This window comes from Harmonia axyridis, chromosome 4 (genome assembly GCF_914767665.1).
Source record: "Harmonia axyridis chromosome 4, icHarAxyr1.1, whole genome shotgun sequence".
Classification (NCBI taxonomy): Eukaryota; Metazoa; Arthropoda; class Insecta; order Coleoptera; family Coccinellidae; genus Harmonia; species Harmonia axyridis.
In genome coordinates, this window is record NC_059504.1 from 33,013,413 (window position 1) to 33,031,942 (window position 18,530).

The following is an 18,530-nucleotide window of genomic DNA, read 5'->3' on the forward strand; positions in this document are numbered from 1 at the left end:
ATTATCATCAAATAATTCAACTCCTGAAGAAAGATTTGAAAAAAAATTACAGATATTTATTAGAAATTAATAAAATTGCATAGGATTTAAATGCTGAGCATTGAAACTATTTAAATAACAAATACATATTTATATCTTACACTAAAATAATACATTACTGTATATATAAATTTATGGTTAATCATCATCCAGCAAATCATCATCTATATTAACATCCTGAAAAATATTTTTAATTAAAAAAAATCACGTTTCAAAAATCACAAAATTTACTCACAGTAGTATCTATATTATCATCTAAAGTTACTCCTTCCAAATCAAGGTCTAAATCATCATCATCTTCCTCTTGTTCAAGGTTTATTTGTGTATTTGACACAGAAGAACTGAAATTAATTTGAATTGGTTACGTTACTAGATGGTTTGGTTACTCATGAAAAATTTTCAACATAATCTGAGAGCATAAAAATATAATAGGCATCAGATTTTGGAACCAAGTAAAAACAAATATAGGGATTTTGGATGGATTTTTATCCAAGCCGAATGAGAAAAAAATGGTAAAGGAAAAACGTGTTCTTTTTGATCTCAAAAATTTACTGTTGAAATATATGTGAGTCAAAGATTCACCCTGTGTATATATATATAGTCCATTCAGGAATTATTGACATCCAGGGTGGCTGTGGAAAATTGAAATCAAGTTGGTACTGGCTAAGATGCATAGAAAACCTGGTGTGTCTACTTATACCTGTAAAACTTTCAGACAAAACGGGAGATTTTTCAGATTTATACCTACTTTATTTCAAGGGATCGCGGTCTGTTTCAGATGGCGCATACATCGTATATATTTGACATTTCTCTCAATTCTCGACTCTCGTGAATCAAGGGCGTAGATCTTGGGGAGGATAATCGAAAAAAAAATTTCTGACGACAACTTTTACTCATATCTGTAATGTTAGAAAAAGAAGTTTGATAACGAAGTTTGAACCATATTACTCGAAATAATTGTTTTTATAACCAATTCGGTTTGTTCTTACCTTATACTGGGTGTTCTCAAATTAGAGTTACGAAGTAAAATGAGAAATTACTCGGATAATTTTGAGAAAAAAAAACTTCATGAATATGAGCCCACAAAAGCTTTGCTTTCAATATACAGGTTGTTTCTAGTGTGTCGTACTTTTTGTGATGCTTATATCAGTTTATCAAATATTTATTAATCTTCGCTACAGATTGGGTAAATAAATACCAAAACTTATAATTAAGGCATTCATTAGAGCTTACTAGCTGGATCTTTATAATAATTTGGATTTTCCTGAGGATTACTAGAGATTTTTTCTCGAAATCGATAGCAGATACGACAAAACTATAACAAACCAAAAAGTGTAGTACTGAACCAGAGTTTTTTCTACATTTTTCTAAAATAACAGCCATTCACCAAAATATAGTTTTGGAGGAAGGAAGCAGGCATCCTTCCAGAAAAAATATTACCCTGTAGATTTGCATTCAAAAGTAGCATATCACATGGTGAAAACTTTAAACTGGCCAATTGAAATTAAATATCTTGTGAAAGGAAGGTTATACGAGAAAAAACGATCCAGAAATCTGTCATTTTCATTTGTATCTCCAATTTGGGAACCCCAGTATCCCCCCATTTCTACGCTCTTGTCGTGAACTTTGAGTATAGAACAATAATATTTTATATTCTATGGTCTGTCATTATATTCCATTCATTTGATTAAAAATTCGATATGAACTGAATTGTAATTTATTGTGAATGTTTGCAGTGTCTAAAATCAGTATTTCCTTTTTAAACGGCACCAGGCAGATAGCGGGAATTCGAAAAATTTTGAAGAGCGCCACCTTACAGAACTCTGGTGAAGCAGGACACCAAAGCAACAGGTGGGTCTCTCAAAAAGTCTCAAACAAAATCGAATCAGTAAACACAACAGGGATTCTATGCATCTTAGTACTGGCTCATTCAGTAACATTTTGAATTGCAGATTTCAGGTTGGCATAGGAAATGTCATTGACAGTAGGTTAGATTGTTCAGTTTGTTTGTGTTATTGGTTTTGATGCAAGAAATTTTGAAACTAAAAAGTTGTATCAATTTCAAACACAAATTAGTTTATTTGAGTATTTCTCACAGTGCTGTTTGAAAAAAGAAGAAGGCAAGTCATTACAGCCTGGATTATTAGTGGAAGAAAACCTGTGCAATACGATTTCACCTTCAAAGAATCATTGAATGATTATTACCAAAAGCAACCAATATATCAGTCTGGATAAAATTTGACCAAAAAGCATCTGGATTTTAATTAATCAAAGACAACATTACATAAAATTAATTGGTTACATGTTCAAAACAGTTAATAAGAGGAAAATTCTTATTGATAAAAAGTTGAGTATGATTTTATGGTGAATACAGAGAATATTTGCAACAAAATGTGAAATTAATTTATCTGGAAGAAACTTGATTAAGTATTTGAAAATGGCTGTCTTATTGAACAGTGAACTCTAGAAATTTTAAAATTCACAATTTGAAAATAATTTCATGCAAAAATGTTTTTAGTGAGTGAATCAAAGCTGTTATGGGCAAAATACTTTATGTAATTTAATAGTAAATAGTATAAAAGCATTTCAATAAGAAATAGAAAACTTGATATATTTTTCATACTAGCTTAATCAATCATTCATGTCATGAACAGTTTCAATAAATAGTGACTTTAGAAAGTAATTTACACACCCGCTGATAAATTGGTTCCAATTTTGAAAGTTACAGTACAACTGTGATGTAAAAAATTCTTCATATACTAAATGGATTCTTTGAAGTTTATTTCTGTCTTATTATGCTATAGCTCTCCCATTCACTAAGCTACACTATTTAAATTTATCAACCAGTTTTTTTGTTTTCTTCACCAGTTTAGACACCACAGTTAAAATGATCCATAAGAGTTATATGATTAGAATTTTGCAAGCAGGTTAGTATCCAATGCCCATCAAGAATGCAATAATTATTGAAGAGCCTTTGGTGAAAAGGAATAAGCATATTTTAATGATATTCAATGGGATCTTCCATTGGCGATTCTTTAAGGAATTGATATCTCTTCATTGGATTTCCTTGAAATGTGATAGCATTCCACTAAATTTTTACATTATAGAACCTGAATTTCATTTTATGAAATCATGACTGTATGCGCCCCTTCATAATTTAGGATCTTTGGAATACAAAAATTATGAAAATAATATAAACTGATTATTTCTATGATGGATCATAGCAATTTTAAGTGATATTTTTATAACTACAAATAAAGCCGCGACTAGACGTTGAAGGCCTACTTCGATGTCAATAATTCCTGAATGGACTATACACACACAGAGTGACCACTTTTTCAATGGGATTGTATTGGTATCTTTAAAATCATAAGAGTTAGAAGGTCGGTCAAATGGAGAAAAAGTTGCATGCATAGAAGCATTGTCAAGCAGTCCAAACAAATCGAGATTATCAGGGCCGGTTATTGAGATATCATAAGAAAAATAAATTTTGTCATTTTAATTTTTCTTTTTTTCCCACTTATTTCAAATATTATCAAAAAATTACAGGAACAGTTGCTGTGCAACATCTGATTGAAACGCAAGTGTAGTGATTAGAAGAGCGTAAATCGAGTGTAAATATTAAACCCGCAAAATCTTACGACGCAGATGAATTTGAGGCATTCTGTCTCCCAAGAATGTCTCAACAAAGTGAATCCTCAACAGATACTGGTCTGGAAGAACCAGGAAATAAGGATCCCAATTATACGATCGTGACGCGAAACAAGCGGAAGAAACGAACAAAAAACCGAGTTGATCTGGCAAAAAAAGTCGACGATAAGAAATCGCCAGAGATAAGATTAGAAGAACAACAGCTGCCAACAATTTCGCAAATAACACATGAGTCATCAAATACCCTGATGGAAACATCTGAATTCAATAACCCTACCTCAACAAAAACAACAACAAAACATTCCTTCAAAACATATGCGAACTTATTTCACATAACACCTATTCCTAACACAACAAGACTTCAAGTCGCCGATCAATGGATAAAATTGTTCCCAGATGGACGCGATATAATTACCCAAACCCCACAGGGATTTCTTGTCAAATCAAATAATTCCAAGGACAATCTCACAAAAGCGCTAAAACACATGAAGGAAATGAAACTAATCAACACCTTTTGTGAAACTTCAACCAACACCTCAGTTCACAACAAGCCCAGAACTCACTTGGAATCATATTCAGCCGTAATCTCACAGGTGGAAATAGAAATAAAAGAAGAAGAGATTAGTAATTTTCTTAAGAAAAACCAAATTACACATCGATATTGTAAGAGAATTATCTCAAAGAAGACAAACAAACTATCCTTATTTATACGCATAATACTTAGATATCTCGTATTCAACACCATTAACTATACTTTCTTTTTAACCAGATTTATCGAAAAACACGTGAGTTACATCCACCACTTTCAGTCATCGACTCTAGTCTGGAAACACGTAACGGCCGTCAACCGTCCCCTTACCTTCCTTGACCACCAGATGGACTAATTGTCCTCTATAGAAGTTTGTCTATAGGCCGCTAGAAGGACTCATCGTCCTTCATACGCTAGTTCGTCTATTCACCGCTAGATGAACCAATTGTCCTCTATAATCTAGTTCATCTAGCTGCCGCTAGATGGACTAATCGATTTGTTGTAGGCATGTTTAAAAAAGAGTTACACAGGGTGAACTCTAACAATAATAACCAGTGAAGTAAAATCATATGAAAAACTAATTAATGAAGGCATCTTCTTCAAATGCAGACACTACATTGCCAAGCCAAGCTACCCACCTGATCCAATACCAGTCCCTTGTGCAAGATGTTCTCAATTTACCCACACAACGGACAAATGCAATTCACCAATAATTTGCAGCAAATGTGGACAACAACACAAGGAATCAGAGTGTACAACAAGTTTACCACCAAGGTGTACTGCCTGTCAATCCACAGAGCATGTAGCATGGTCCATAAAATGCCCAAAAAGACCAGTTAAGCCCATAGAAGGTATTCCAAACATCAAAATAAGATCAATAAACAAAAAATCAGCTGATATGGATATTAAAAAAGTGGAAAAAAGCAGAATACACAAAGCTATTACAATACATGATCACATCATAGAAACATACATACACAAAATCAACAAACCCAAAAATATTGAAAGACAACAACTGATTCAAAAACTCCAGAGACGCTTCATCGACAGCTACAATATTAGCACCACGGTACCCACTTTTGTTGGTAACAGACTTTATGTACTCATGATTGACCTCGAGAATGAAAAAAAAACAGTGGATACAGAGCCAGCGGAGGGAGTGCAGCTATATGGGGACATTCATGCTTAAATTTTTGTATGCAAACATTAACAACTATATCAACAAAAAAGAGCTGATCCGATATTATCTTGAGCATAACAATGTGGACTGCACAATGTTTGTGGAAACTAAAACTAAAGCAACCACCAACATTCAATACAGGGATTGGAGAACATTGTTCAAACATGGAAGTATATTGAACCAAAACACCAGAGGAGGTGTGCACTAGTGCAGGCTTCTAACAGAGTAAAAATTGGTAGAAACAATCCGCCCCACTTCAATAACCCTTGGAACGATGTTCTGCATTTTACTGTTCCTTTCAATAACGAAAAAATCCATATGTTTCTGGTCTACATACACCACTCCAGCCGACTTGTTGAGGAAAATTTACTGGTGAAAGCATCACAATATAAATATTTCATCATTCTAGGAGACTTCAACGTGAACAACGGAAAAAAAACTCAAATTAACAACTTCCTCAGAAACTCAGATTTCATCAAATCGGATACACCACCAACATTCCTAATGGAAAACAACCCAGACTCCACACCAGACTTGCTAATGTGTACAAGAAATATAAAAGATAATATTCAGAACATAACTCTTACCCCAGACTTAGGATCCGATCACCTTGGAATTGAATTCTCATTTGATACAAAAAAACAGCCTGAAGAATACACTCAAGAGACCAAATTACTTTACGAAAAATGCAACATTAAAGAAGTGAATAAAAGAATGCTTGAAGTGATTGAACCCCAAATTGAAATGACCCCTGAGTACATAACTTTTTTCCACAACACTCTATCAAGAATAATAACAGAGGAAACACCGTCTCTCAAAAAACGATACTTCAGCCAAACCCTTCCTCCCTACATCATTAAGTTGATAAGAACAAAAAAACAATTGTTTCGTGAATACCAGACTAACCAAGATCCAAGTTTAAAACGAAAATTCAACAAATTGAATAGGGATATTCATAACATGATCTCGCAATACAGATCCAATAAATATCTAGAGGCTTGCAAAGAAATCGAAGATCAAAAAGGCAGGACATACTGGAGAACAATTAAAAAACTTGCAAAGTACACAACCCATCAACTTTCAAATCCAATACAAGTCAATGGTGAATCTCTCATTAAGGATAAAGATATTGCTGATGCTTTCGCAAAACATTTTGAAAAGCTGTTTAACAAATCCGCAAACAAAGAATTCAATGAGGAGCATAGGAAGCAAATAGAGAATTGGTACAAAAATGAACTACCCCAGATTCCATCAGAGATAACATTTGAACCTATCCTAGAAGAAGAATACTATACGGCACACAACCATGGTAAGAACACAACACCTGGCTATGACAACATTCCAAGAAAAATACTGAGGAACCTAGACCCTTTAGTTCACGATATTATAATCAAAATTTATAATTATTGTCTCTCTCATTCCCTCTTTCCAAGTGAATGGAAAAAAGGCATTTTGATTACCATCCCCAAGGCAAATACAGATAATTCTAACATAGAGAACTACAGGCCTATTACACTTCTACCTGCATTGGGAAAAAATTTTGAAAAAATATTGGCAGAGAGAATATGCAATGAGATCGGAAAATATATACCACCATGTCAATTCGGGTTCAAAAAGAAGACATCGACTGTGCACCCTTTAACTATACTCACTTCAAATGTTCAATGCAATAGAAAAATGGGAAATAAAACAGCTGCTATATTTATGGACATTCAAAGAGCTTTCGACAGTGTCTGGCACGCCGGTCTTATCTCCAAAATTTTCCATCTAAAGTGTCCCATTTATTTGATAAAAATTATAAACAATTTCCTTCTAGACAGAAAATTACAAGTCCGGGTCAAAGGTGAAACCTCAGAAAAGGCTCACCACTCTCTCCTCTACTTTACAATTTGTTCTGCAGTGACTAGTACGGACAGTCTGATTTCAGAAACCAGGACATCCACAGTCTACAGTATGTTCTCCAATTTGCTGATGACACAACTTCAATATCCCACCACAAAACACTGAAAGAGTGTATGAAAGGTCTACAGAAGTTGGCGGATATAACGGTGGCATGGATGAAACGTTGGAGAATACAACCTAACCCAAGGAAATCAAAACTCGTCATTTTTAACCATAAAATCAATGCCAACTCTCCTAATATAAAACTTGGAAGTGACACAATAACTCCAACAGATTCATGCAAATACCTAGGCATAAAGATTGATAACAAGTTGAACTTCAAAGCACACTTAAAACTTCAAAAGAAAAAAGCCATAACACGAGCTGGGCATTTTAGATCTCTTACATATAAAAACAAAGGAATCAGTAGTAAAACAGCTAGTACCATATATAAAATGATATGCAGACCTTTATTGGACTATGGACATATAATCTTCTCAAATTCGACAAAAACAGCTCTGAATGCAATTGAGGTAGCGGAAAGAACTTGCTTACGTAAGATTACAAAAATGAGACATCCCAACAACCCACTGCACAATCCATCCAATCAGCTTTTATATCAGACAACGGGAATAGAACCAATACTGGAAAGAATGCAAAAACTAAACAAAAATTCATCAATAACCAAAATAATATCAACATAATGGAGCCATTGATACAACATTACATTGAGCAACTACACCAAAGGCAAAGTTGCCAGCTTTGCCACTTTTCGAAGACTTGGAATCACTAGGATGATGTTTATTTTTATTTTTTTTTAATACTTATAAATAATATGTTATATAAAAATGTATGCAACTGGCTGGAAGACTGTGGTCGATAGCCATTTGATTTATCAATAAATTTAATTTCTCTCTCTCTCTATTACAGGAATTTTTTATTCGACAGTATATTATCCTCAATTTGACGTAATCAGATTTCGTATCCAACGTTTCGTACTCTCTGGGCCACCCACAACCTCATTTTTTTCAATACGGATCTGCATATTTTATGACACTTTTCGAAATAACTTTTAACGCTGAATTCAACGATATATCGTACAGTGTCATTCAAAGTTGATTTTCAGGTGATTTTGACTTTAATCCAAATTTACTGGTGTGTATGAAAGAAAAAACAAGTCTATCAATGTTCTGAACCAAATTCAATTGAATCCAGAAAAAAATAGAGAACTGTGACCAGTGAATGGAATTTATCAAAAACTACTGTTAATAAAATAGTCAAGAGACGAGAATACAATGATTTTAAATTTGAATACCAAGCCTTGCAAAAATTATATCGTAATGATCTCAAAATAAAGTTCTATTCAGTAATTTGTTTCAACAGAACAAATTACAAATCCAACAATAGTGATTTCTCGCGAGAAGATTGAGAATGTATTGGAAGGTATTCAAGAAGACGAAATAAGCAAATGTATAAGTATGGGTTCCAGAACCGTTAAGTGCATTTTACAAAATGGTGGACATTTCGAACACTTACTTCATTCATTTTCATTAACTTTCTAATAATCATTTGATTTTTCTCTCATTAAATGATACTTTCGTTAAATTATTATGAATTGAAATATGTCAATAATTATCAGAGGTTTCTTGATTTGATTCTGATATGTTCCATTTAGTTCAAGATGGGTAAGTTGATTTTCTTATCGAAATGTATTGCATGTTGTTAATTAAACTAAAGGTACCTAAATGTAATACAGATCCGACCCAAAGAAAATTGGATAAGGGTCAAAATCACCTGAAAATCAACTTTGAATGACATTGTATGATATATCGTTGAATTCAGCGTTAGAAGTTATTTCGAAAAGTGTCATAAAATGTGCAGGTCCGTATTGAAAAAAATGAGGTTGAGGGTAGCCCAGAGAGTACAAAACGTTGGATATGAAATCTGATTACGTCAAATTGAGGATAATTTACTGTCGAATAAAAAATTCCTGTAACATTTTTTGATAATATTTGAAATAAATTGGGACAAAAAGAAAAATCAAAATGACAAAATTTACTTTTCTTATGATATCTCAATAACCGGCCCTGATAATCTCGATTTGTTTGAACTGCTTGTTAATGCTTCTATGCATGCAACTTTTTCTCCATTTGACCGATCTTCTAACTCTTATGATTTAAAAGTTACCAATACAATCCCATTAAAAAAGTGGCCATCATCAGAATCATATTGATTTTATGATAAAACTCAAATTCTGAATATTCTTGGTATATTACAATTTATTTTGATCTCACCTAGGTTGGGCAACTGGTTTTAATAGTTCTCTAGGTTCTTTGGCTGCTTTCATTTCAGAAATCAAGTTTCTATCGCAGTTTGGCGTTATTGAAGTCGCGAGAACAGCAGGCACCAGCCCTCTATCATTTTTTTTAAAGAAATTTTCAGCTTCAATTGCTTCATTCAAACCAGGAAACAAATTTTCATAATCTCTTGGATTTGCTAAACTTTGAGCAGCTTTCTCATTGGTTTGGGCCAATACTTCCTTCCACAAATCCACAGTTTCAGCTATCTTACTAGGAAGATATGATCTTGCGAAAAAGGCTGCTTCAGGCAGTCTACCTGTAATATCAAAAATACGTACCATATTATATAATATTAACATTTTATATCAAAAATGGCAGATAGCGAAGATGAAAATCGTCTGTTAAATTTTGCAGAAATGAATGAACAAAGAGCCTTTGTTTGCAATTATTGCAACAAAAAAGTGTTAGATTCTGTAGTCTGTGCAAAGTGCGGTGCATATCTTCACCCATCATGCCTCATTCAGGCAAATTCCAAGAAGAATTCAAGCTGCGTTCATGTGACATCTCAAGACCAAGAATGTATTGTTTCTGAGAAATCGGCATCAAACGAACTAGTCCCAACAGGAATAAATGAAGTGGAATACTTCAAGATGCAATTAAAATGGATGAAAATGGAAAGTAAAAATAAGATTCTAATGGAAAATAACAAGTTGCTTCCAGAAAAGGTTAATTCATTAGAAGCATAGACCTAATAATAATAATAATAATATTAGGTCTATGATTAGAAGGAAAAATTATTAACCGAGAACATGTCAACAAAATAGAGAGTTATTGCAACGCACAAATAAGCGATCATTTATTACAGGATCTCTTATTTTGACATGTACGCATGCGCATTGAGTCTCATATAGAGGATTGTCCGAATCCGAAATACAGGCCTTACTTTATTTAAATACAGGCGGCCAACTTTTATTTGTCATGTTGGTCGCCAACATTCGTCGCGAATAGGCACTCCAAGAAGAAGAAGAACTTTTATTTGAGGATCCTTTACAACAACAACAACTTTATTTCAAATAATGTTGATCGCTACAGAATTCAATGCACATAAACACCAACAATAAATGAAATGACGTCACAGCACAGTAAACAAATATGTACATTAGACTAACTGTGCACCAAAATATTCTGCCAAGTTATATGGCTCCAAGTTTGTCAGCAAAGAATACACTTCTTTTCTGAATTTTTTGAGATTACTTATACATTTTATTCTATTAGGCAGTTTATTAAATATTCTTATACACATATATGATGGGTTGTTCTCTGTCAATGTTAGTCTATGTATAGGATAATTTATATCCAATGATCTAGACGAGTTTTTTTGAGTTATATTGAAATTATTTCTATTTTTAACTAAGAATATTAAACAATCATTTAAATATAGGCCACTTACAGTTAAAAGACCTTTTTGTTTGAATACTCCCCTACAACTTTCTCTGTATTTCATTTTATACATAATCCTTATTATTCTCTTTTGAATTATGAACATTGTTTCTAAGTTTTCTCTACGCCCCCAAAAAATTATGCCGTATGCTTTTATAACTTCGCCATCCACTACCCTTCCAACAAATTCATCACAACAAAATATTGCAATTGTAACACCTAGAGAAGAACATATAGAAACATATTTACATGCCGATGACGCTAATGTTTTAATATCATGCCAGAATATTGAAGATGTCATGAACACTTTAAGAACATCAATGACAGTGATTGAGAAATGGTGTGTTGAAAATGGTTTAGTTCTGAATGGGAACAAAACCAATGTTTTAATGTTCTCAACTAATCGCTCAAACCTAACATTTCCAGAGACTATTAATTTTGACAATGGAATAGTTCAAATAAGATCTCACACTAAATTATTAGGTGTATTTATTGAGAACAATCTTAGTTGGGGGTTGCATTGTGAATCAGTAACGAAAAGACTCCATACAATCTTATACACATTGAGAGCTATTAGAAATAGAGTAGATATAGACACCTTGAGGATTGTGTATTTTGCAAACTTTCAATCAATTATGTCATACGGAATTATTTTCTGGGGGGGAAGTACTCAGGCTGAACGTGTGTTCATCGCTCAGAAGCTAGCTATAAGAATAATGTTTTATATGAAATACAGAGAATCATGTAGGGGTATATTCAGAAGACATAATGTACTGACTGCCCCTGGTTTATATATCTATAAACTCTTGTTATTTTTGTTTAAGAACAATTCCTATTTTCAGGATTGTAAAAATGTGAATCCTACCAGGAGAATGATTGAATATCTATTACCTATTCACAGACTAACGAGTACAGAGCGTAATAATTACTATATGAGTATGAAACTGTTCAATCATTTACCTAGAAAAATAAGATCCATTAAAGAAATTAAACTCTTCAAAAGACAATTATTCGAACTGTTAATTAAATGTGAACCATATTCTTTAAATGAATTTATAGACTTTTGTCATGTACAAATCTCATATGTATATATATTAGTTCATTGATTTATTTTTTTGTAAAGAATTTGTGACTTGTTTTCATTTTGTAATGTACATACAATTCTGGAAATAAATACCTATTATTATTATTATTAATCTAGACTCAAAATTAGCATGATACAGTATTTTAAGTGATTCTACTCCAACATACCTAGAGGTTATTCGCATAGCATAACAAATTCCACTGAGTTTTTTTTAACACAATGTTTGTATGGTGGTCAAATTTCAAAAACCTATCAATGTATACACCTAAGAATTTTTGTGTATTCCGAGAGAGAAAATTCATTATCATTTATGGTTATTTGTTCTGGTTTTTCTAATCTACATCGGTTAGTACTAAAAATTACAACGTTCGTTTTTTTCTCATTCAACATCAATTTATTTTGTTTAAACCATGATTGTGCTCTGTTGAAGAAAATTTCACTTTTATAAATCAATTCTGCCATTGTTTTTGCTCCTACCAACAAATTCGTGTCATCAGCAAAACTTGAAATAGTTGAATCTGAGTTAAGTGCGATTTTACACAAATCGTTTATGAAGATTATAAATAATATTGGACCTAGAATACTGCATTGTGGTACACCCACAGTGTTTTCTATTTTCTCTGATCTCGCTCTAACACCGTCCTTTCTTATTTCAACTCTTTGGCATCTAGCTGAAAGATAGGATTTGAACCATGCCATAGCATTTCCTCTAATACCGTACATGTAAAGTTTTTCTAACAATTTATTTCGATCTAATGTATCATAGGCTTTGGATAAATCTAAAAATAGTCCCAAATCAATGTTATTATCTTCAATTAAGTTGACTATATTCTTTGTGAATTGAAAAATAGCAGTTTGAGTTGATCTTCCAGCCAGATAGCCATGCTGTGTTTCAGTAAAAATACCACTATCATTAAAAAAAGCAAGTACCCTGACTACAATCACATGTTCAAAAATCTTTGAAAAACTCGGTAATAAACTAATTGGACGATAATTATTTATATCTGTTGGATCACCTGTTTTTAGTAAAGGTTTGATTAATGCAGTTTTTAAACCTTCTGGATATATCCCATATTTGAGTGACTTATTAATTATATATGATAAAACATATTTGACTTCCTCTATGCAGAATTTTGCAATAAATATAGGAATTTCATCTTCCCCACTACTATTTTTGTTCTCCAAAGATCTCGACAGCTCGACAATTTCATCCGGAGTAGCAGGCTTCAAAAAAATTGACCTACCACTCCTAGTAACATTACTGCAATGATCTACTGAAGAACAATCAAAGCTATGCAGTATCTTAGACACACTGTCTTCAAAATGCAAATTAAATTTCTCAGCAACATCAAGTGCATTGCCTTCAATTTCACAATTTGTTTTTATTTTATGTTTACCATTGATTTGGTTACATATTTTCCACGTAGTTTTGTTTTTGTTGTCAGATTTTTAATTTCCTCCTGAAAATGTTTTGCTTTCAACCCGCATAATAGCTTATCATATTCTTTTTTTGTTTCTTTATATAATTGTTTGTATCTACTATCTTGATTGTTTAAAACCAACAAAATATCTAGCCTATTCTTACATTCTACCACCTGAGGGTCTTGTTTTAGTTTTGTTGCAGTCTGTTTTTTTCTAATTTTCAATTTTAACGGAAAACATTCATCAAACAGTCTGAAAAATTCAGAGCTGAAATTATTCCACTGTTCATTCACTTCACCTTCATCTACACTATACACTGTCTTCCAATCTTGTTCTCTTAGTCTTGATATGAAAGTCTGCTTCGCCTCTTCGTTAAAAAATCTGGTATACTCTCTTACGTTTTCTCTTGTTGTTTGCACTGCAAAAGTTAACTTTTGCGCTGTGTGATCTGAAAGATGCATTCTCACAACACTACTTTTAAATTTCATTATGTTCGTACAAATGTTATCCAAACAACAACGACTGGTGTTATTCTGGTCATTTCATTCACAGTATGATGTAATCCAAACGATGCTAACTGGTTGATGAAGTCGGTTCTGTCCTTATTTGTATATTCGATATGTATATTGAAGTCGCCTGCTAACAGAACACAATCGAATTTATATTCTCTTGTGGATATTAAGAATAATTCCAGCCTATCAAAAAACATATTGACACCTGAGCCACTTGGACGATATACTGAAGCCACTATGCAGACAGTACCATCAATATTACACTCGACAGCAGCACACTCAAAGATACCACTGATACTCAAGTTTGTTAGTTTTTTTAATGGTTTACATTTTATGTCTTCTTTTATGTAGACTGCTGATCGTCCATGTTTACCTTTGTCCCTACAAAAACTTGAAATTAGTTTGAAATTTTCGATTGCCATGACTTTTAATTCTTCTTCAGTCTTCCAGTGTTCAGTTATGCACACCATAGTACACTCTGGATGATTTTTCAGTTCACATTCCAGTTCGTTAAATGCAGTAGGTACCCAACCCCTGGACATTCCAGTGAAATAGTCCAAGACTTGAACTGCACCCGCCTTTTGATAATGAACCTGCATTTCCTAGGTATTTTGGGTATGCATAAGGTGCTACCTTACTTTTAATTGTTTCTATTGGCTCGGGTATAGTGTTTGTGATTGTTGTATTCACTATTGGGTGTGAGGTTCCTTTTCCCCTGCATTTTGTTCTAAAAAATGTTTACCACGGTAAAAACTGAACCTCTCAAATCTGATCCCTACTGGCCAAAATTCATTACTGTATACAGTCTCTTTCATATCTAGTGGAACACCCACCATGAAACACTTCGAGTTATCTTCCATTGGTTTTGTGTTTAGAACTGACACTGATATATCTTCTTTTTCGTATTTACTTTTATTTGCAATATATTCTTGAATATGTTTCTCTTCAACAATTTCTTGTGCCTTTGAGATGAAAAGCCAAAGTCTTTTGTCCTTCTTGATTGGTTTGGTTTATTTGAATGAATTTTCATCTTCGGCTGTGTGTGTACCAACGTTTCTTACTTTTTACGTCTGTTTTTATATCTAACTGTCTTAAATTCGTTCAGATTTTCTGATTCGGGTTTGTTATTTGTTTCTCCTCCTAAATAAAAGTTTTCCTGCTATGACTAGCAGGTAAACTTTCATTTTGTTCATCTTCATGTTTCATGTTTAGGTTAATTACATACTTTATTTTGACAGATATCTGTTTATGTCGAATATTTGCTGTCGTTATTCAACAAGAACTAACCTATAAATATTTCCACCTGTATACATAAACAAAGTAATGAAGTAACCTTTTTGAGAAATTTGAATTTTATTTCTTGATTTTGAGCATCTGTAGGATTCATTATTTCGTTGAAAGAAAAAAAAATACAAGAACATGTGCGATTCTCAACAACACATATTTGTTTAATTCAATTTAATGATTCTACTAGAAGAATTCAAAAATAATACTGATAAAATCCTTAATTTTATTAGAAATGAGAATTTACCTGTGATATGAGCGCACAAAATAGGAAAATGGATTGTTTTGAAAGAACAATAATAAACCTGAGTACTTTTCTATAAACTGGAGAAACATATCATAAAAAAAGCAAATCACAATGTAGAACCAAATTAATTGTCAGTAATGTTATCATATTATAAAGTTGTATGTTAAGTACACTTCTTTCAAAATTATCATAGGAAATGATATAAAAATACATAACATAATTTTGTTAAACAATATAATCTTCCAACACTGGTTGGATTACATTAAAATAAATACTTGATTGACTTCCATTCAAACAGGTACATAAAGTAGACTGATTTTATAAGTGATGATACTTCGTCAACAAATATTTCTAATAGTTCCATCGAGAAAACCCCAGTAGTTAATTAAGGTAATATGATATATAATTTGAGTTCAATTCAGCTAATAGCTTACCTGTACATATAGCTGATTACTATTTCTATAAAGCCACTTATGTACATTCAAATTATCTTAGAAGTGTCCATGATTTTCCACAATGAAGTTTGCAGTTATAAAAATAAACTTCGATAATGATTGAGACTTGTTCAATTGGTTTTGATATATTTTCTACACCCACTGTACTATTATGAAAATTCAATTCTTCAATAATGGTCCCAGCTAAAATTGCTAACGCTATTTGTTCGTTCATTTTCGATTTTGTACTTTTGCCAAATGAATTATTTGATTTATCAGAATACAAAATGAAGGTGAAATAAATATAAATATGTCAAATTTAAAGATCTGTTACTTTACTTTAAAAGCATCTTGCAATAGTTCACTTTTAACGTCCACGATAGAGGATCCTTTATTACAGGATGCTTTAATAAAAGATCTCATATTTGTGCGTTGCAATAACTCTCTAAATTAGTGACATTCCATTGTCTAATAAAGTTCTTTTTGACAGTGTTGCCAATGGAGAAATACAGAATATAGAAAACACTAAACCAAGGGTTCAAGTTAAGATGTCTAAAAACATGGTGTATGCATTCGACCCATAGACCTATAATAATATATATATATATATTCTATGAACCCGACCTAACCCTACCCCTTTCGTTTTTACGCAGTTGTCAGATGAATGAAGAAAGAAAGATTTATCAAGAGAATTAAGAAGTGTGTGATAGTGAATTGATGAATATTAAAGACGTTATTGTATTAAAGACTATTTTGTGTTCAAAAATAATTTTTCCTCCAAATCTGTATAAGATTCAGTGCAACTTAAGATCTGGTAGCTCTTCGCATTTCGGTGCGTTTTAACATGTTGTCTTTTCTGCAATGTTTGTGTTATATTTGTATGTTGTTTGTTTTATAGAAGTCCCGAAGAAGATCCCAACCAAGGATCGAAACGTCGACCGATGAAATAAAGAAGATAGTAACAATTGAAGTTTTTCCAACACCCCTTAAACCATTGTTTATCATTGTTTATATATATATATATATTTTTTTTTTTTTTTGCTTCACACTTTCGTGGGGTTATTTCCCAGTTTACCCGGGCCAGTAGGCCAAGGGTAAGCTGTGCTAGTAGGAACTGCTAGTAGGGATATATGATTTGCCGGATTATGCCCACTGTTCCCAGTATTACGGCTTTTTGCATCCACGTTAAGGTGTTTGATGGCAGCTTCAGTTCTTCGATGTGTGCAGCAGTCCTCCGGTGAACCAGTCCATTGGCGATTATGATTAGTGGTATTATTCTGACAGATCTTAGTTTCCACATGTCTCTCATTTGCCGTGCAAGGGCTTCGTATTTCGTCATTTTTTCGCCATATGTTTTATATATATATATATATATATATATATATATATATATATATATATATATATATATATATATATATATATATATAAACAATGGTTTAAGGGGTGTTGGAAAACTTCAATTGTTACTAACTTCTTTATTTCATCAGTCGACGTTTCGATCCTTGGTTGGGATCTTCTTCAGGACTTCTATAAAACAAACAACATACAAATATAACAAACATTGCAGAAAAGACAACATGTTAAAACGCACCGAAATGCGAAGAGTTACCAGATCTTAAGTTGCACTGAATCTTATACAGATTTGGAGGAAAAAATTATTAATTAACTTGAACACAAAATAGTCTCTAATACAATAACGTCTATTTTTTTATATCACACACTTCCTTATTCTCTTGAAAACTTATTTTTGAAATTCTTTCTTCATCCATCTGACAACTGCGTAAAAAACGAAAGGGGTTAGGTCGGGTTCATAGAACATCATAGATCTTCAACTGACATTGGAGAACATAGAACTTGAGATCAACAACTCACTCTCACTAAGTTGGTTTGAATGTATCAGATATGAATAAATGTTGCTAATGTTCTCTATATCCTTTCTGTAGTTCAAAAATAAGTTTTCAAGAGAATAAGGAAGTGTGTGATATAAAAAAGAGACGTTATTGTATTAGAGACTATTTTGTGTTCAAGTTAATTAATAATTTTTTCCTCCAAATCTGTATAAGATTCAGTGCAACTTAAGATCTGGTAACTCTTCGCATTTCGGTGCGTTTTAACATGTTGTCTTTTCTGCAATGTTTGTTATATTTGTATGTTGTTTGTTTTATAGAAGTCCTGAAGAAGATCCCAACCAAGGATCGAAACGTCGACTGATGAAATAAAGAAGTTAGTAACAATTGAAGTTTTCCAACACCCCTTAAACCATTGTTTATATATATATATATATATATATATATATATATATATATATATATATACTGTGAACTATTGATAAGGGTCAAACGACTCGATTATTTTGGAGAATAAAAAAAAAACTCTTTATTCCTTGCCAAGCTTTCGAATTTATTTAATTCTTCTTCAGGGCTTCTGAAATACAATACAAATCCTTCACATATTCAGTTTAACGATAACTTAGTTAATAATTCACTTACAGAATGTGAGGTTATGTTTAGGAAACTTGCAAAAC

The 18,530-nt window shown here is 32.5% G+C and overlaps 1 protein-coding gene across 1 annotated transcript in view; it reads right to left on the reverse strand.

Moving 5' to 3' along the window:
- Window positions 1-34: 34 nt before the first annotated feature.
- The window catches only part of LOC123678492 (coatomer subunit beta'), a 55,123-nt gene continuing 36,627 nt past the window's right edge, over window positions 35-18,530 (reverse strand). The window contains exons 9-11 of the mRNA XM_045615534.1: window positions 9,575-9,896; window positions 275-380; window positions 35-216 (exon numbers count right to left, since the gene is read on the reverse strand). Coding sequence (XP_045471490.1) covers window positions 178-216; window positions 275-380; window positions 9,575-9,896 — 467 coding nt within the window. The 3' untranslated portion in view covers window positions 35-177. The remainder of the gene's footprint in view (window positions 217-274; window positions 381-9,574; window positions 9,897-18,530) is intronic.